Consider the following 19,837-nt stretch of genomic DNA (forward strand, 5'->3'; position numbering starts at 1 on the left):
GGCTTGAGTTATTTAGAGGCTGTTGCAGGATTAAGCTCTCTCTATCAAATGTGGTCATATCAAAAAGTAAAAAGTGAATTAAGCACTAACTATTGTGGAGCACTAACTTTCCACTTATGATTGTGCTTAATTTTTCCTAAGAAACTCTGCATGTCTGTATTTCCCAGTCATTTCCTAGTTTGGCTAGCTCTAAATCAAAACAAGTCATCTACTTCTACATTGTCTTTCATTATACCAATTTGAAAGGTTATAAATGTCATTTTTCAGAATGCCTAATCATAAGACGATGCTTTGCCTCAGCCACAGACCCTCTGATGGCACCAAGCTCGTGACCACTTTAGCCTTGACTTGGTCGTTCGACGAACAACCAACAATGGGTCAATTGTTACTCTAGTGCTACTGTACATGGTGGCTTTCTCGAAGATGTGTTTAGGAGGAACAATGTGTTTATTGGGCATGTTCTTTGATTCATTTTGTATGCTGAATGGGGGACTTGGATTGTGCATGCAAGGTGTTCGATAAAATGCTTACGAGAAACACTGTAGAGTGGACATGAAAGGAGGGAGGCTGTTTCTTTGTTTTTCATGATGGCGTCTGCTACTAATGGCTATTGAGGCGAGAAAAGTGTGGGGTTACATTGGAGAATGATAATATGTTCTTGGCGGACCTACTGATGCTGCAAAAGAAAGGAAAACGATCATACATAGGGATGAACAACTAGTTCAATCAAAGCAAGTATGCAAACGGGCATGCATTTTGGTTTTACAAATTCAGTCTTGTTTATGGTATTTGTTGAGATATTGGGCTATGTTTCGTTTTGATATTATTTTTATGACAAAATGTTCATAGTTTTGTCATGTGTTTTTGCCTTATGATCTAAACGAACGAGATATTCCTCATGAATTTTTAGAAATGATAAAACAAGAACAAGAATGCTGCGAAAAATATATAACTGTTTGATACATATGTTAGGTGTTGTTTGAAAATGATTTTTCACTTTTAGAGACTTAGAGATAGACTTATTAGGATATTCGGATTTCAATCATTTCATATATCATGTTAGAATGTACATACTAATTGACCCAAAAAAATGTACGTACTAGTCCGTGATCAATGCCTTAATATTATAATAACATTTTATCTTGTATGATCAAAGTCACTGTGTACGTATAGATCAACCGAGTTGATCAATTGTGCACACTAACTAGTTTCGTTAGTTGTTCACAAACGATCTATAACTAGGGGCATATCCAGCCCTGGAGCCCAGGTGAAATTTCAGTCCAGAAAAAAAAAATTCAACCATCTATTTAAAAAAAAAAAATTAAACCACCGATTGTACGAGATCTCTCTGCTTTCATCTATACTTCTACCGTTCTACTATATAATCCACAGGTTTAGCTATTCTCCAGTTCTCTTCTATGTTCTTTTAAAATTGAATCAAATACTGATTATAGAATGATTAGATTCTGAAATTTGGTGGGTATATAGATTTGTTCACTTTGTTGGTTAAACATATCTTATTGAAAATTTGGAATATGATTATATGAAATTGGGTGTTAATGTGTTAGTCTTGCTACTGTAATACTGAATAGCTGAATAGATTATGATCAAAGATTGATTATTTTATTTTCCTATTTGAGTTTGTTAAGATTGTAGGAAATTAGTGTTGGTATATGAGTTTGTTAGTTAAACTATCGATTTGGAATGATTGGAAATTTAAAATCTGAAATTTGGTGGTATGTTAGAGAATTGCCGAATTAGAGATTAAATATTTGTCCATGTGAGTTAGTTAAGAACTTAAGATTACACGGAATTGTAGAAATATTTAGGTTTAATTTACTTTTAATTATATGAACTTCATACACTCCATATTGTAAATCTGAAAAAAAAAAAAATTTAGCCTTCGGCCAAAATTGTAGCCCACCTCATAAAATCTTATATGTCCATGAAATTAGCTTAGGTGACATTTTTATCTTAGATCCGCCAGTGTCTATAACTTCGTTATTGGCTTATTGCTACTGCTTAGCGAGTGCAGAAAATTGAAGCAAAATTTTCATTGGTATAGATAATAATGAGTTCAAAATGTCAATGAGATTGATAAAAAAAATGTGAAAGAGGTTTGCATGAAGTGTCGGCACTTTATTGGATGGGAAGGACTTGAGTGCATGCGCGGCAAAACAGAGGATCCAATAAACCCGCAATTGCTTAGGCACCCAACTCCAAATCCAGAGACCACGTGTCGCTTTACGTAATCATAAATCAAGTCCCATAAACATTAAAATTAAATAATAGTCCCCCAGGCGCACGTTAGCGTGGACCCCACAGTGTCTCCTAATAAACAGGAACGGTTTCGAAATGCTCGCTTAGATTTCCTTGTCTCTCACAGCAGCTCAGACAAGGCCCTCCTCCTCCCTCCGTCCGTCGTCTTCAATCTCTCTCCCTCCTCCGTCGCTGTCAGATCCTTTTCCAACCTCCGCATTTTCCACAGGTGCTCTTCTTTCTCTTTCCCTGTTTCTCTCAAGTTTATATAGATAGTATGAAGCGCATTCCCAGAATGTTGTTTTAAGTTCTTCCGAGATTTCATTTCTTGTTGTCTTGAAGGGAATGGTGAGTTTTCTCCTTGGCTTACCTGAAGAAAACGGCTGCCGTTTTGACATCTTAAGCTCATTTTCATTCTTCATGGATTTTGATCTGGTTTTCTCAATCAGTTTTCAAAATTTGTATGCTTGCATGTTTGAAATTCCAGTGGATTATTGGATCTATTGCAAAAGAGTCTTTCTTTTTTTTACACTTTGATGCTGATTCGGCATTGGCGGAGTTTAGATGTCCAGATTGATGATGCACAACTTGGGGATAGAGGAGTATTAATTTGAATTGGTTAGAAACTAATATGTTAATGTTGGGGGGTGTTTGCAGTCTGCTGGAAAGTTCTCTGTGTCGAGCCTTGGACAAGGTTTCTATAAGTTTGCTATGCGGGGTCGTCACGTTGATGCCTACTCGGCGTACAAGCGTGTCACGTCAAAGGACTACTTTAATGCTTATGATAGAGAAGAAGACACAGGTACTTCTTCCCATTGATCTTTCAGCAATTTATAATTTTGTGCTGTGTTTTGGATTGCTTTACCATTTTCTGCTAGGTTGAGATTTAGTAATGTGATTGAAAATGCAACTAGCCTGGGTGATCATAGATTTTGTTGTGGCTGATTTCTCGTGTGGGTTTTAGAACGTCTATTGAGCGGCAAAGATCTTGGCAACCCTTCATGGAGGCGCTCTTTGCCTCATATGCTTGTAGCAGCTGTTTCTTCTTTCTTATTTGGCTATCATCTCGGGTAAGTGCTTAATCCTGAGGATTAGAGAAAATTGCCTATATTTTCACATTTATGTCTTAGGCTAACTTAATGATATTTTCTTCTGTGGCTTTTGCTAATGCAGAGTGGTAAATGAGACACTAGATAGTATTTCTCTTGACCTTGGCTTCAGTGGGAATCCCTTCGCTAAGGGTACTTACTAATATTTGGCTTTCCAATATTTTTCTTAGCTAAATGCATGTCATAATCTAATCTCATGTTTTTCTTTTGTCTATGCAGGTTTAGTTGTGAGTACGTGTTTAGGGGCGGCTTTTGTTGGATCTCTATTCAGTGGCTGGGTTCTAGATGGAGTCGGGCATCGAAGGGCATTTCAGCTGTGTGCGCTTCCGATGATAATCGGTGCGTCGATGAGGTAGCTTCATTTTTGATCTGTGACAGTATCATATGTGCCTAACTGATTATTTGATTTATTTCAAAGAAAAATGAAATTACGAAGACAGAAATTGGATTTATATCATTGTAAAGTTGCTGAGGAAACATAGACCAATTAAAGAATGAACTGTCATATTACAGGTGTAGATTATTGCTAGGTAGAAGAAACTAGATGAATGCGAGACTGAAACCATTACATTATATGTCCACCCTAAACGTCAAACTACATTTCAAAGTAGAAATCATGAATTGCATATGAGCAGCTTTTGCATGTCTTTCACTTTAAATTGTCTAGCTAAGCAAGACTACCAGCAGGATTACTTCTAACCAGCAGAAGGAAATCATGTGGGGTTTAGGTGCGCATTGTGAATGTGATTATTAAAAACCAATCTAACAAATTACTAAGAACACAATTATCAGCACTTTATGGCACCCTTTCATGGTCCAAGGCCGTCATTTTGTTCCGCCCTTGTACCATTCTCTCTTGCACGTTTTTACAATAGAAGTGTTTGCTTACAAATTAATTATTAATTCTTATACATCTATAACAATCAGGGAATAGGGGCAATTCACATAATCCTTTGCCTAACAACTTGTGGTTTTACTGAAGAACCTATATGACTTTGCAGTGCAACAACTCACAGCCTATGGGGCATGATTTTAGGGCGGATATTTGTTGGAACTGGGATGGGCATTGGTCCTCCTGTTGCTGCTCTTTATGTGTCAGAGGTAATACTCATCTTTATGGTTTCTCTGCAACTTTTTGCTGGTACAGCATAGTCTCTAGCTCTATCCTTACGCATTTAAGAATAATTTGTTCTCACAAGCAGATTTCGCCAGCTTTTGTAAGGGGTACTTTTGGTAGCTTCACACAAATTGCTACATGTCTCGGACTGATGGGGGCTTTATTTATTGGAGTTCCAGCCAAAGATATAGTGGGTTGGTAAGATAAAATTAATGGGTGATACTAATCTTGAAACTTTGTGTTTTACTGTTCCAAGTCTTCTTTTTCTAAGCATCTTTCGTATTTCCTGATGATCGTCTAAAGTACTATTTTCTGTATCAATATTATCGATGCTTAGGTGGCGGGTTTGCTTTTGGGTATCTACTGTTCCTGCTGCAGTGCTTGCTATTTGCATGGAGTTCTGTGCAGAGAGTCCGCATTGGCTTTTCAAGGTTATCTACTTGCAGATTTTTAAAGTTGGTCAAGTTAGTGTTATGTGTATCAATATTAATTTCCTATCTGTTGGTCTTTTGATTTGGTTGACGTCTATTGGGATCGTGATATGTAAATATAGATAATAACAAATTGTTAGTTTTTTCCTGCCGTAGAAGTGAATATATAATAAATGTAAATGGTATGAACGTACCTTTGTGCCTTGCCTACGTTGTGTGTGATATCCTAATCCACTTTTTATTTTAGTACTTAGGTTGGCAGTGATCTGTGTATGAACGGATCTGAACTTTTCCAGTTGCTTGTTATTTCCTGCTTGTTCTCTGTAGTTTTCGGTAGATTAAGTATCAAATATTTTCTGATTGGAAGATTTAATGTTAGTGCTCAAAATTGCTTTCTGGTGTAACTATCTTAGATCTCTTTGTATCTCAGATATGCTTTGTTTTATCTAAATCATGTGTACCCGCATCTCAGATGAACTATACAAGGATAATAAGAACTCGCATCATTTACTCCCACCTCTTCTAATTCTTTGCAGCCATTATATAACTTGTTTTAGCTCACCTTTGAGATAACAGTTTTTTCTGACTTGGTTCAGAGAGGACGAACAACTGAAGCTGAAGCTTCATTCGAGAAACTACTAGGAGGACCACATGTTAAATTGGCAATGGCAGAATTGTCAAAGAGTGATCGAGGGGATGAATTGGATACAGTAAAGTTCTCAGAGCTACTGTATGGCCGCCATTTCAAAAGTATAATATCTATTCAGTTGTACATTAGTTAAGATAAGACAATTCTGTGCTTCATTCTCCATGGTTACCTTATACCTTCATATTTTGCAGTGGTTTTCATTGGGTCTGCCATTTTTGCTTTACAACAGCTGTCAGGCATAAATGCTGTATTCTATTTCTCCTCAACTGTCTTTAAAACTTTCGGCATTCCTTCAGATATAGCAAATGTATGTGTAGGATTTGCAAATCTATCAGGTATGGTTGGGTTAAATCTTTTACTTATTTTTGAGATTATGTCTGTATATTTGTTTATAAATTGATTATGTGCTTGTTCTCTTTTTGTTTTCATTTCATTTTCTTTTATACTATTATAGGGTCAGTTGTTGCAATGATATTGATGGATAAGCTCGGGAGAAAAGTACTTCTTCTTGGAAGTTTTACTGGCATGGTAAGCTCCTAAGGTACCTTAATTATGGAATTCAGGCTCTAATTTGAGATGTTAGCAAAACCCACATCATATTTTTCACTGTGCAACAGAAATATGCACCGTGTCAATGTCACTTTTGATATTGTGTCTGGGGAAATTTTCTAAGTAGATCTTCTATTTGAATTTCAATTGATGACAATGTGGTGAAACGTTAACTCAAAAGTAAACTTGAATAGAGTTGATGCTTATTCATTTATGGAAAAGGGAAACAAAGAAGTCAAAGCCAGTAGTTGTATTTTGAATTTGTCCTCAAAAATATTCCATTTTGTCATTCTTAGGTCTTTTATCTGTTGATTGGCTTTTGTTATAATGCGTTATGTTGTATCTAAATAAACACTGTTGAGGATAGTTATAAATAGTCGTTCCAAAGGTAGGGTCCATCATCTGCCAATATTGCGTTTGCTTCTACTGTAGTTGTTTTATTTATTTATATTTTTTTTACATGACTAGAATATTGGTATGCAACTGACCAGTGATATATATATTCCTTGGTTTAGGTAGTGTCATTGGGTCTTCAAGTAAGTGGAGCAAGTTCTTTTACATCAGGGTCTGGAGCACTGAGTCTATCTGTCGGTGGCATGCTGCTGTGAGTAGTGAATCTTCAATTCTTTCATAAAGAACTTTAAAAAAATTCTACAAATACAGAACTAAATAATAAACAGAAGCTTCTTATTTCTTTGGTCTAAAATATGAAAAGATTGGGCTGAGATACTTTTGAAAATTAGTCTTTCAGATCCTTAGGATTATAAATGTATATACACGTCAGTATGCCAGTCATCTATATAGATTGAAATCTAACGCTTACGTGACTATAAGACATCATATAGCTAATAGCATAAGTTCTGAAATAAATTCACATATAAATTCTGAATTTTGTGATCGATTATGCAGGTTTGTTTTAATGTTTTCTCTCGGAGCTGGTCCAGTGCCTAGTCTTCTCCTATCAGAAATTCTTCCTAGCCGCATTAGAGCAAAGGCCATGGCAGTTTGCATGGCTGTGCATTGGGTAATTTTCTTCTGTATTACATTTAATTTGGGTTTTTGAACCTCTTTCTTCTTCATTATGGGAGCTGAGATAAGACCAGCTTTCTGACTACACAAACTATGCTACATGATGACCACTTTTTTAAAAGGGTTATTTATGCTTAGTCATGAAATTATATGCAAGAAATAGAAATCTTAAAAGTTTAGTGTAAACAGCCAACCCCAGTTCTTGATCAACACTATTGTACTTCTTAACTTCAAGAATCAAGACAGTCTTATAAATAAGGAAACAGAGATGAGCTATTCTAGTGATTCCCTTTATTTTCACATGCCAAGGTGCTGAGGTGATATAAATTGACTGAAGCAGATATAACATTCTTTACGCACCTAAGCTACATTTGGATTGAGTAATTGAACAAATGTTTGTATCTGAGAAGGCTGAGCTTGATGAAAGAAACAATAGATACAACGCATTTGACGTAATAGGATGCATTTCACATGGATTGAAGTTACACATGCAAGGATTTATTTGAAGTTAATGTGATGCATATAATAAACAAGTGATATGTTGACATAATTCCTTCTTGGGTCCCTTGTTTTGAAATAATTCCAACTAAGTAGACCTAATTTAAAATACTTTCTCATGGTGTCTGCCTTTTTATTAATTATATGTGTAGTTTTCAAGATGTTATGTATTTGACATATTTCCACTTTTTAAGTCTCATGATCGCTCAAGAAGATCTTCCTACCTAATTTTTTTATATAAAATAACATAAAGAAATTAAAAAAAAACATGCATGTAGATTGAGGCTTTGACATCATCTCTGTTTTCATCTCGATCCCCAACATAATGAGATAGAAGAAGGCAAGCCCTTATAGTTTCATTTTCACATTTATGTAATGTAATGTCATCTCACATATATGGCTGTCTGCAACAGGTGGTAAATTTCTTTGTTGGTCTATTCTTTTTGCCCTTGCTGGAGAAAATCGGGCCACAACTTCTGTATACAATTTTTGGTACATTTTGTGCATTGGCTGTGATGTTTGTGAAGAGATATGTAGTGGAAACAAAAGGAAAGTCACTCCAAGAAATTGAAATTGCACTTATTCCACCACAGTAAAGGTACTAACTTCCTTATTCTTTGCACCAATCTTGTTAGTTGTGGAAAGATTAGTTGGGAAAAAGGTTTTGGTTCGCGTTACTACCAAAAATGAGTTTAATTTAGCATTTGCTTCATAATGCATACTGCTATGTTGTAACTCTGGAATCTAGAGTTATTTGTGTTAGTTCTGGCAGTTTACCGATTCACTATATTCTAGCTTCACTTGATTTAATTCTTCAAACATAAAAATCAACTTGATGTAACACTTCCATTATATTCTAGTTCACTTGACTTGAAACATAAAATAAAAGAAGAAAAAAAAATCAATTTGATAGATACCAATGGGGAAGCTCAACTGCTCAAATAGCAAGCAAGCATATAGCAAGTACTTTGAGAAGTGGTAGTCCAAAAACCTATTTGCATGATAATATATATATATATATATATAGGCCTTCTTGGCTGCGGAGGTCCGCACCAAGATTTTGGTGCGGATTTCCATCTTTTTACCACTTTTTGATCGAATTTTCTCATCTCCACCGTCTAGTATCTAGATAATATTGTGTAGATCATCTCTGCAAAATTTCAGCCAATTTGGTAATCTTTAAGTCACTCAAAATTGTGTTTTTCTGTTAAAAATATGAACGGTAACGGTTCGACAGAATTCGGTCCGTCCATTTGTTATTCGATTTTGAGGGCCTTAACGATTACCAAATTGGCTGAAATTTTGTAGAGATGATCTACACAATATTATATAGATACTAGACGGTGGAGATGACAAAATTCGATCAAAAAGTGGTAAAAAGATGGAAATCCGCACCAAAATCATTGGTGCGGACCTCCTTAGCTGAGAAAATCCGTATATATATATATATATATATTAATAATGCACGGTAATCTCTTAGGGGCAACACCCATCTGAATTGTATTATGACCATACTGAAGTCAGTGAAGTGTGTGGTGTGTTTGCATGCTATGTGACTTTGGTACAATATGTAATTATAAGTCCAGTAAAATTAATATCTTTCATGTGATGTATGTGGGAAAAACTAATTTCAGACCTTTTATTGTTTGCTTTGTCTCTGTAGGTTCTTCAACAAAATTAGATTACTTGTTTACACAAAGCTGAAGTCCTTTTGTATTGATGGAATCCAAGCCCACTACTTCCCTTAGGTATTGCTATATTAAGCTGACTTGAGTTGTTTTCTTCTTGAGACACGTCTCACATAAACTAGTTTTTACTTCTGTTGCTTAAAATTTTTATTTTGCATTTCCTTACAAACTAGTTTTAGTCTCATTCTAACTTCTAGTGAGTGGCCACAGAAAGTTGATATTTAATTGGTTGTGGGTCAGGCATTTAACTTTCCCTATAAGCATTACAAATACTGTAAATTCAGATGTCAAGGCCGAATAGAGCTTCGGATTAAAGTTGTCAGTTGTTATTGGTGTCCTGTAAAAGCTGTTGCTCTTTTGCTTATCTGAAGTCAGATGTTCAATTGCAGGGGTATAATGCACAATAAGGTAGTAAGGAGACTCTGAAATCGTGTATGCCCGCCCCAATCCAACTCGAAGTTATTATCATGCAACTGGGGAACTGCTTGGGAACTTGGAAACTGGATGTCAAGTGCTCACCCTGAACGGCTTGTGTATATTCTTAGAGAATTTGTATTTTGAGCACATTGTTGTCTTAGACTAATGAAACATACAACTAATGTAATGCTAGCACCTGAATTTGGAAAAAATATATTTGATAGTCATAAACTGGTTCAAAAAAAAAAGCATCTATGTTATTATATGGACCGAATAACTGACATCAGTGTTGTCCCTCAACTTATAAGAACACCCTGACGTTGACCATTTGGAGACTTGGTTTCATCAGACCCACTGACCTTGGAGACATTTGAATTGTTTTTAGCAATTTGGGTGAACACCCTGCTCTCTTGAGAATCCATTAAAATTCAAATTGTATTCTTTGCTGTCATACTTGTAGGGAAGTGATTGAAGCAGGTATGCGTGAGTGTGTCACTCCAGTGACTGCAATGAACGCCGCCGCCTCAGGGGGGAAGCACAAGTGAGAAAGAGTTTAGCTATGGTGTTTATTTCTGTTATTTATAGTTTTATACTACACAACCGTTGGCTCACAGAGAATGCAGTTCAGATGTGTATGAATCCTGAAATGGATTCTAATAGAGTTCATGATGCAAGCAGATTAAAAGTGCTTCTGCAGGGCAAGTGTGCAACACTTTCTCAAGACTTCGTTAGTAATAGATGGTCATCGAATGAATATAGAGCCTCATTTTCCATTACCATTTGTCATACTGTGTTAGTTTCAGTACAGTTTTACACCACTTACAATCTCGTTACATAATTTTGAACAAGTTGTGATGTTGTCAGTCATGCATGGTGTGACCAAGATTAAGGTCGAAAATAAAAACACACACGCACGAAAATTTCAAGCCCAACACATATCGGATGGGTTTTTTTTATTGAATTAAAAAACAATTATTAAACAACACGTTACTTGGTTGCAGCCGCATATACTATCATCAACCTTTCTATATTTCGCTCTTTTTACTCGATAGCGTTAGCTTCGGCCAAAGCTCCGCGAATTTCTTGATCAGTGATCACCAATTCAAACTCACATTCCCCGTAAGTTTCGATTCTCATGTCTCGAATTTGTGAAGTTGTGATTACTACGAGCTTGATTCTCTTGCATGCCGTCGGTGGGCGTGTAGTTACTAAAGTTGTGCCCACCAAGTGTTTGATAAAATGCCTCACTGAGAGTTGCAATGTTCAAACCCCTGAAAATGCGTTTTTTGTGATAGGGTTTGAAAGGTTAAGGCAAGATGGGGAGCGAGGAGGACCCTGTGAAGAAGACTCAGCTGGTGGATGCCCGCGCTAGAAATATCAGTCACAATGTGAGGTGTACTGAGTGTGGGAGTCAGTCCATTGAAGACTCACAAGCTGATATTGCCATTCTTCTCAGAAAGGTACTTCATTTTTTGGGTTCTGCTTTAGTTTGTGATGCATCTTTACTTGCCCTTATGATTATCTGCACTGAACATCGTATTAGTAAGTAGCAAGTAGCAAATGTTGGATAAGGTGAACTATTAAAATTTGTATCATAGAGAGGTTTCAAGGAAGGGCATGATTTGAGTGGTTTGAAGAGAGTTGTTTGAGTTTATCAATAATTCAATATGTTGTTAAGCACATAGGAAGAGGTGTGCGTAGAAGAGCTTTGATTTGGTTGATTTTCAAGAAAGATTTCCAGCAAGTCCACCAACTTCTTTGTATAAATCATAATATACCATTTGTAAAAGAGTTTTTTTCACCAACAGTCCCTCAACTCTGGTGTACCTACCAATGTGATACCTCAACTCTTAATCGTACCAATGTGATACCCAGACTCTAGTATTGCTATCATTGAAGTACTTTCGTCAGTTTTTTTCAACTTCTCCGTCATCTTGGTGACGTGGTACTTAAACATGTATTTGAATTTCGTTAAGTTATGCTTTTCTATATTCTTATGAGATTGTGGAAATGAGATGTTCCATATAAATTTCTATATTTATTCTGTTAGTTTAACAAGTGCTAGGGTACAAATAGAAAATGAGATTGATCTAGGTTTTATCAGATTGTGGTCGACTGGTTGGTGGTAGTTCTTTAGTTTAGATAAGAGACACAAATTAAGGAGTAGAGAGGGAAAATTGGCGCCAAAATTGGAATTGTTGGTGTCTTTCTCAAGGTAAAGGGCGGGAAAAACATTACTCCTCTCATATGGGGTTAATTTTGTCTTTTAACTCTCTTTGTGGGTCTCACGTACTTGCCACGTCACCAAGATGACGGAGAAGTTGAAAAAAAACTGACGGAAGTACTTCAATGATAGCAATACTAGAGTCTGGGTATCACATTGGTACGATTAAGAGTTAAGGTATCACATTGGTAGGTACACCAGAGTTGAGGGACTGTTGGTGAAAAAAACTCTTTGTAAAATAATGGTTATTTTGCGGTTGATTAACATTTCATATTTGTGCAGTTAATTCGTGATGAGATTCATGCCGGAAAGAGTGACAAGGAGATCTACAAGAAGCTTGAGGACGATTTTGGGGAGACAGTACTTTATGCCCCAAAGTTTGATCTGCAGACTGCAGGCTTATGGCTTTCACCAGTGAGTTGGAAGTGTATTTGATAGAAAGCCATAAAACTTATATATAGGTTCTCAAAAATTTTATTTTATGCTAATTTATTATTGGGTTCTGGAAACAGCTTGTTGTTGCTGGTGCTGCTGCAGGTATTTGGGCTTATAAGAAGCACAGACAAAGGACTAACGTCCACGTCATGGCTTTGAACCTTATTAGAGGTGTTCCACTGACCCCAAATGAGAAGCAAACCATGTTAGACCTCCTCACACCACCACCTTCACGAGGAAATATACCTTCGTCATGGTGGAGAAGGTGGAGAGAACAATGATGACTAGTCTTCAATAGACTTTGCCGATATTATTCTGAACTATGGGTGAGCATACCCGTTTTTATTAGATTTACTTTAATGAATACACCTTGAACTATGGGTGAGCTGTTCACCAAGATGTAAATCAACTTCTGTTATGGATTATATTAGTCGACCAAACTCTCATAACAAAGTTATTTGGTCGTGCAAACTCTCTGCCATGAGAATGTTAATTGTTTTCTCGACTTCGTACTATAGCTAGACAAGTAACATGTAGATTCTGACGTTTTGATCAATTGACGCCTTGTTTAGATTGCTTTGTTACATAAAAATCGTTTTCCTGTTTTGATTGGAACTTTCTAATTGTCTGCCTCAAAATTTGTTCAACTTCTCTGAAGTCTGAACTGAATTTTCCACCCAATATCCTCTTACCACAGATTTCACCTACTTTTACCAGGAGCGAAGGACTTGTTTGTGAAGCTAAATTATCAAAATTCAGGAGTAGCTTAATTTCGCATTCTTGGGAACTAATTTGCTCTTGAAATCATCACAGTTAGTAGTTAATTCTTTCTAACTTCTTTACGGAGGTTCGGTTTCTTGTACAATCTGCTCTCATATTGCAAGTCTTTGTATGTCATGGTTAAGTTGCTTTCACAGTTACTTCGTACTAAGTATCCCTTTGGCCAACTATTCATGCATCATGAGAGAAAAACTCATTAAGTCAAATACCGTTGAAAGCATTAATTTGGTTAGACTTTGAGAGACCAATACTTTCATTTTTTTTCCAAAAATGAGGGTTACTTCGAGAGTTCATTGGCTAACATGATATATAGAGAAATTACTTGCGCTAAAGGGTCATAAGACTGGTTTAGGTTTTATAAGTGCAGATGTTCTGGAATCCCAAAGGTTCCTTGTGTTCAATCTTCCTGATCATGTTTTCTATGCCGATCCCGCCTGTTTAGAATCGAACAAAAGCCAATCGTTAAAGTAAACATTTAAATGTAGATAAGAAAAAACCAGTAAATTGTAAGCGACGGCGATGCATACCTAGTGTTAGTGAACTCACGAAAACTGTGAAAGCCAGGATAAAGATAATCAAAGAAGCTCTTCCTAATTTCTTAACCACCTTTCCGGCCACATGTTGCCCCGCAAATGCAGAAACAGTAGTTACAACAGCGAAGTAGAGAGCTAGAATAGAAGTTGCAGTGAAAAATGATATGTATCAGATTATAATGCCCTCATTCATGAATAACTTAGAGCTGAATGAATGGCTAAAAGAGTTACCATAAGGAACTGGGAACCGTTTAAGGAGATAGTATTCAACAACGGACATGGATGAAGAGAATGTCATAGCAAAGGTGGCTGTGGCACTTGATACCTATATGAAAGTTTTCAACACACGATTTAGGAGTTGATCAAGGCATCAGATACAACTTCAAAAAGAATGCATGGTTTCTACGAATGTGCATATTAGCTTAACACATACTTAAGGCTCATAATGAACTTGAATGTGAGTTGATCGATCACCTGAGGAGGGATTCCCATCTCCAAAAATATAGGACCCAACAGAAATGCTCCCCCAAGACCAAGTAAGCCACCAAGCATACCAGCTGCTATCCCACAGCCACAATAGGCAATTAGCTTGTACATTGACCATTTCATATTTTCTTCTCCCTTCGATGCAATCACACTCCGCCCTTTGTAGAGATTCATTGCCTGATATGAAGTTACTCCCACGGCCACCGGAATCTGAAGTTCACAAAGAGAGTGAAGAAAAAGAATCGTTAGAAGAGTCTTTTGTAGTTTATACATTTCCAGCAGCTAGTGAGTTTAACATTTTAAGACGAAGAGGATGGAAGGTACTACTTGTAAGATGTCTGTCAACCAGTATGTCACCGAACATTTTGTCTGATAACTCTGCCAATCAAGTGAATTTCAGTCAATAATCTGATTTGTTGGTGCATGTAAATCCAAATAAAAATCTTCTTATACATGTGCTACTAGAGTTGATTATAGAACCTTGGCAATCTGTAATCCAAGTATCATGAGCCAGACAGCAACTACAACCCCAAGTCCCTTCCAGCAAACATTATCAAGGATAGAAACCTAGGAACGTTCAGAAGTCAGTCCCAGAAGCTATACATAATATAGTTTGAGCTTCAGAGATCTAACCTGCACTCGTTTAGCTTTCTTCGCCTGTGTAAGGGTGTGGCCGTTTGGATCTCCTAAAGTACCTTTGGCTTCAACATCTTCAGTACCTTCCCCATTTGATGGGAACTGTCTTGAAGCACCCAGTATAGTCTAGAGGTAATAAAGTAAGGTGCAGTATCAGATAAATCAAGAATATATACCATAATGTATAATCAATCAGCAAAACAAGTGGGCAGAGTTGTAAGAGTACCTTTCTAGTCATAGTTTCTTTCTTCCATGCCTCAACACCCTTGTTAAATGACTTAGCTGAAACCCCTGCATATTATCACCAAGTTAGTGACCTCTCAGGCAAGTTTCAGAGGGCTGTAAAGAAGGGATAATTACATATCAGATACGTAAATGTCGTTACCTAGGAGGACCACGAATAGTAGAATAGTGATCATCCAATCCGAGAGAACCACATTCAATGAAACACCGATGCTGATTCCGAGCACCAACAATGGCTGGAAGAGAAGTGCCAAATCATAGTCAATGATGGGAAGCTCAAGTGTGGGATGCCTTTGCCTTAAGTTGTATAACACAGTAGCAGATGATGTTCCTGTGATCATACCTGAGTATCCAGAAACAAGCAACATTAAACATAATGTTGTCACACTGGTCAGAAGTAGAACACAAAAATTAGTCTTAAACTAGCCATTAACCAAAATATGTTATTCTGTGTAGTGTGTACTTACATTTGGATACTGCAATTGCTGACTTCTGATCAAAGCCAATGATGAGGGTGAGCATTGGAATGAAAAAGCCACCGCCACCAACACCTCCAACACTCCCAAATGCTGCCCCAAGGAATGCGATTATCGTACCCACCACAATTTTCCAATCAAATCTTATTTCCTGCAGCATGACATCTCTAAGAAAGTTAATTTTGTTTTACCATATAGCATATATTACCAAGTAATTACTATGTGCATTGCATTATATAAATTGAATATGAGTTCTTGTCTTTTTAACTTTTGCTGATAATATACTATAAATCTGTCTAGCTAAGAGCTGTCACATGCTACTACTATGATAGAAGAGTGTTAATAATATGACAAGATTGAAAATTGATGGCTCTCGTATAGGAAAGCAAGAAAGAAGGAACAAAAGCTAACACAGCAGATAAAACTATGGGGATGTAAAAAAAATTACAGAGGAAGTGAGAAACTATTACATATAGCCGGTTAGCCCCTTTCTACTTACTAGTTGTTTAGGGTCTTAATACACTAAGACAAACTTGCAAGCCCCAACAAAGATAAAATGAAAAGAATTGGACTTACAGGCCAGAGATGCTTATAAGTACCCAACAGATGATGATCACTGGGATGTGAAGGTTGTTGTGGCTCTTCCAGTTCTTTATGTGAAGCTGAAACTGCAGATATTGACAGCAACACCAGCAAACCTATCAAACCCCACCATATTTTACTTGCAGGCATATTCTCACAAGTCACAACCCCTTCTTCTACCCAATGAAGTAAAGCTTATTCAAGTTTCTAGCTTCATAATAGGCATGGGGGTGGAGAGACAGATTCTTGGGTTTTTGCTGTTTGGTTTCTGGGTTGATTTGGGAGCTGATTTGGCTTCCAGGACATCCAATATTCAAGTGACTCTAATGACATTAAGCTTGATAAATGAGGCTGTCTGTCTGTCCTTGGCTCTTCCCAGTTGCTACATTAGTCATAGATCATTGATGGTTGAATCTATATGTTACTGGTATTTCATATCTAACTGCATTGATTCCCAACAACTAATTGGTGGTCATTAATGGTGGCCTATGGGCTCAAAACAAATTCAGCATAAGAAATCAGAGCTCAGAATGTACTACTTAGTGAATTCTCAAAGAGACATGAATATCTAGGGGCATGTTTTTTGTATCTATGACAAAAGGTTGGAGTTATATATTATCAAAGGATAAGGTAAGAGCACAACTATATAATCAACATGAACATAAACTTTATATTAATAAAAATATATATATATCATGAACATATTGTAACATTACAGTAGATGTGACCTGTTGTGGTAGTGGTAGCCATGAGGACACCCAAATAGCAGTGACTTGGGTACTATAGAAGGAACTTTGGCAACTACATAAGACTTCGCCATATTTCAAAACGAAGAATATGCGCAGCTTGGCAAATTGCATGTTCGATAACTATTAAGGTGCCATATTTATAGGTGGAGGACTCCTAAACATTTGTGAAGAACTTCCACAATCAAAAATGAACATCACCTTGGTTCAGATTAATCTCCACAAAGACCACAACAACAAAGATACAAAAGTGTAAGTCGGGTTGGTCACAAAACATTAGCTTTGTAACTTATGGAAGGGGTTATATATATCCAGTATGTTGAACAAGTCTAGTTTCCCTCCCACTGATTATGCATTTGATTGAATTCACTTCTTTCTGGTTCCAAATCTAAAGCATTCAGTCATTCTCAAAAAAAAAAAAATTGCAGCAGGAGTTGATCGAGGTCTCTCCTAGCAAGTCATCAATCGACTAGAGTGACCAATTAAGTCTATTGCTGCTGAGCGCTCATTACGTCGATCTAATGCCAATTTAATTTCTTGATCATCACATCAACTATCACAATACTACGTAACTAATGGTGTAGACTATATATTGCTGGACTAATTGCTTGGTAAAGGATAGAGTTAAATGTTACGAAATGATCGGATAATACATTAATACACTGACTAGCTATACCGCCTAGACGTAAAGTTTTCTAAATTAAGATAAAAAGAACATATATCCCATTTCTTGAACAACAAAAAAATCCCTACGTGGGATTCTTATGTCACCATGACAACACAATCAAGGACATGCAGTAACTGCTTTCCGGGTCCTAGTTGGAATCTGTTGCTTCTTTTACCGGTGACAAATCATTGTGACATACGTACAAAAGGGTACGTAGTGTACTAAATTGCATTCTTGAAATGGCAAGCTCGATCAGTCTGGAACCAAAGTACCAAACTGAACTGAAGAAACGAATGATCTCGTGTTCAGATATCTGGGTCAGTCAATCTATAGATGCTCTTTTATTGGCTGATGGTGATTGTTACTTCTGTACCCTCACAAAAGCTTGCGGGCATCACACTATGAACTATGTTCTTTCATTAATTTTGATTCTTCGTTACGGACAAGAAAGGTATTACATCACACTGTGAAACCCCTCATCAAAATGGAAAGTAGAAGAAACAGTTGGGGAAAGCGCATTTTTTCCAGGATCACTATGATGGAAACTTACTGTACCACGAAACTTGCATTCCTGAGAAAGTACGCATTTGAAGGAGATAACGCAACAACTGCTTTAAAAAAAATGGCTAAATTTATCTGGAAACTTGATCCGTTATTAAACTTGAGTTTCCATTTTAACTATCAATACGAAGCTTGGAGTCTCATTCCTCTTGAATTAGCAGCAAAGACCGTTGAGCCGGTTGAGGTAATAGCCAATTTCTTTGATGTGGGACTGATGTATGTGCTTCACAAAGCTTTTGCTAAGCCGTTTCAATTTTCAATTTTTAATTCTCGTCCGGGCGGTGTTGGTGTCGTACTTGGTGTCTTCAGACAGCTATTTCTAGTTTTTTCTACTACCCTAATATATATTGCCATGTCTCTTCGTCATTCTAGTTATTCGTTTTTATATTAGAATCAGAGGATTGATCTAGTGAAACTTAAAGCTCTAAGCATATAAACTTTGGCTGACTTAGGACTCGTTAACGGGCCGGGCCGGGCCTTAAAAAATTTAAATAAGTGGCGGACCGAGTATTTTCAAAAATACGAATATCCAAGCCTGTCCACCTAAAGCGGGCCTTGCGGGCTTTTACGGGCCGGGTCTTACGGGCTTGTATTAGAAAAACAATATAATACTATAATTTAAGGGTTTGAACAATAAAAGAATTGTTAGAAAAAATTCTAAAACAAAAGTCACAAATAAATTCTAGTTTCGAAATATTATCGATCGACACCAATAGATGTGATCGATATATATATTTAGGGACCGTGTAAAAATTTCATCCAATTCGGATCTCGTTTAACCGTCGAAATTTTCGGTCAACAAAAAAAAGAGGCGTTTTCACATAATAAAATCTCATTGACCGAGGCTTTGCCAAATGGTTTTCTCGTTGCGACAAGGCACGATCGGTGAAAAAAATTAGGTGATTTCAAATATGTAAACAAATTTCCACATTCGCATCTTGGTAATTTGCCCCCCCTTATGGCATATTAGTGTTGTTTTTGGTTTACCGGAAATTCCGACAGTTAAACGAGGTCTGAATTGGATGAACTTTTAAAATGATCATTAAATATATATATTGATCACATCGGATGGTGTCGATCGATTCCGAGAAGTTTCCTTCATATAATCGCTTCATAATGTGATAGTTTTATTATAAACCTAATATAAAAGGTTATAATACATTAGTAGACACTTCGGCGATCGACAACTCCAATTCAAAATCTGGTCGATCAACACCAGTAGATGTGATCAGTATATATATTTAGGGAACCCGTAAAAATTTCATCCGTTTTGGACATGGTTTGACCGTTCGTACCAACAGTCAACTAAAAAAAAGGCATTTTGACATATTTAAACCTCATTGACCGGGGCTTTGCCAAATAGATTTCTTCAGTTCGACCGCGCACGATAGGTAAAAAAATTAGGTGATTTCAAATATGTAAACAAATTTCCACATTCGCATCTTGGTAATTGGTCTCCCCTTAGGGCATATTAGTGTTATTTTTGGTTTACCGGAAATTCCGACGGTTAAACGAGGTCTGAATTGCATGAAATTTTAAAATGATAATTAAATATATATATTGATCACATCGGATGGTGCCGATCGATTCCGAGAATTTTCCTTCATATAGTCGCTTCATAATGTGATAGTTTTATTATAAACCCAATATAAGGTTATAATACATTAGTGGACACTTCGGCGATCGACAACTCAAATTCAAAATATGGTCAATCGATACCAG

At 36.7% G+C, this 19,837-nt stretch overlaps 3 protein-coding genes across 4 annotated transcripts; 2 read left to right on the forward strand and 1 right to left on the reverse strand.

Annotated features, from left to right (window-relative positions):
• Window positions 1–2,350: 2,350 nt before the first annotated feature.
• On the forward strand, window positions 2,351–10,058 carry LOC126798159 (probable plastidic glucose transporter 3). Its single transcript, XM_050525020.1, has 16 exons — window positions 2,351–2,488; window positions 2,917–3,061; window positions 3,224–3,329; window positions 3,433–3,500; window positions 3,588–3,720; window positions 4,370–4,469; window positions 4,571–4,683; window positions 4,823–4,916; window positions 5,513–5,666; window positions 5,757–5,900; window positions 6,020–6,093; window positions 6,630–6,718; window positions 7,024–7,138; window positions 8,055–8,239; window positions 9,305–9,389; window positions 9,719–10,058. The coding sequence occupies exons 2-14, from the start codon at window positions 2,971–2,973 to the stop codon at window positions 8,235–8,237; spliced, it is 1,464 nt and encodes a 487-aa protein (XP_050380977.1). The 5' UTR covers window positions 2,351–2,488; window positions 2,917–2,970; the 3' UTR covers window positions 8,238–8,239; window positions 9,305–9,389; window positions 9,719–10,058.
• Window positions 10,059–10,721: 663 nt separating this feature from the next.
• Window positions 10,722–13,175, forward strand: LOC126799853 (cytochrome c-type biogenesis CcmH-like mitochondrial protein). Of its 2 annotated transcripts, XM_050527117.1 has the most exons (5): window positions 10,722–10,865; window positions 11,042–11,206; window positions 12,253–12,384; window positions 12,483–12,731; window positions 13,103–13,175. In XM_050527117.1, the coding sequence occupies exons 2-4, from the start codon at window positions 11,063–11,065 to the stop codon at window positions 12,684–12,686; spliced, it is 480 nt and encodes a 159-aa protein (XP_050383074.1). In that variant the 5' UTR covers window positions 10,722–10,865; window positions 11,042–11,062; the 3' UTR covers window positions 12,687–12,731; window positions 13,103–13,175. The 2 variants fall into 2 exon arrangements, with proteins under 2 accessions (XP_050383074.1, XP_050383073.1); XM_050527116.1 differs by lacking the exon at window positions 13,103–13,175 and having other exon boundaries at window positions 12,483–12,941.
• Window positions 13,176–13,533: 358 nt separating this feature from the next.
• Window positions 13,534–16,291, reverse strand: LOC126797140 (sulfite exporter TauE/SafE family protein 3-like). Its single transcript, XM_050523816.1, has 11 exons — window positions 16,136–16,291; window positions 15,551–15,710; window positions 15,226–15,426; window positions 15,067–15,131; window positions 14,838–14,966; window positions 14,685–14,771; window positions 14,532–14,582; window positions 14,193–14,414; window positions 13,950–14,043; window positions 13,713–13,853; window positions 13,534–13,619 (listed from the first exon to the last, which is right to left on the reverse strand). The coding sequence occupies exons 1-11, from the start codon at window positions 16,289–16,291 to the stop codon at window positions 13,534–13,536; spliced, it is 1,392 nt and encodes a 463-aa protein (XP_050379773.1).
• Window positions 16,292–19,837: the final 3,546 nt, after the last annotated feature.

The sequence above is a fragment of the Argentina anserina genome, chromosome 6, assembly GCF_933775445.1.
Source record: "Argentina anserina chromosome 6, drPotAnse1.1, whole genome shotgun sequence".
Taxonomy (NCBI): Eukaryota; Viridiplantae; Streptophyta; class Magnoliopsida; order Rosales; family Rosaceae; genus Argentina; species Argentina anserina.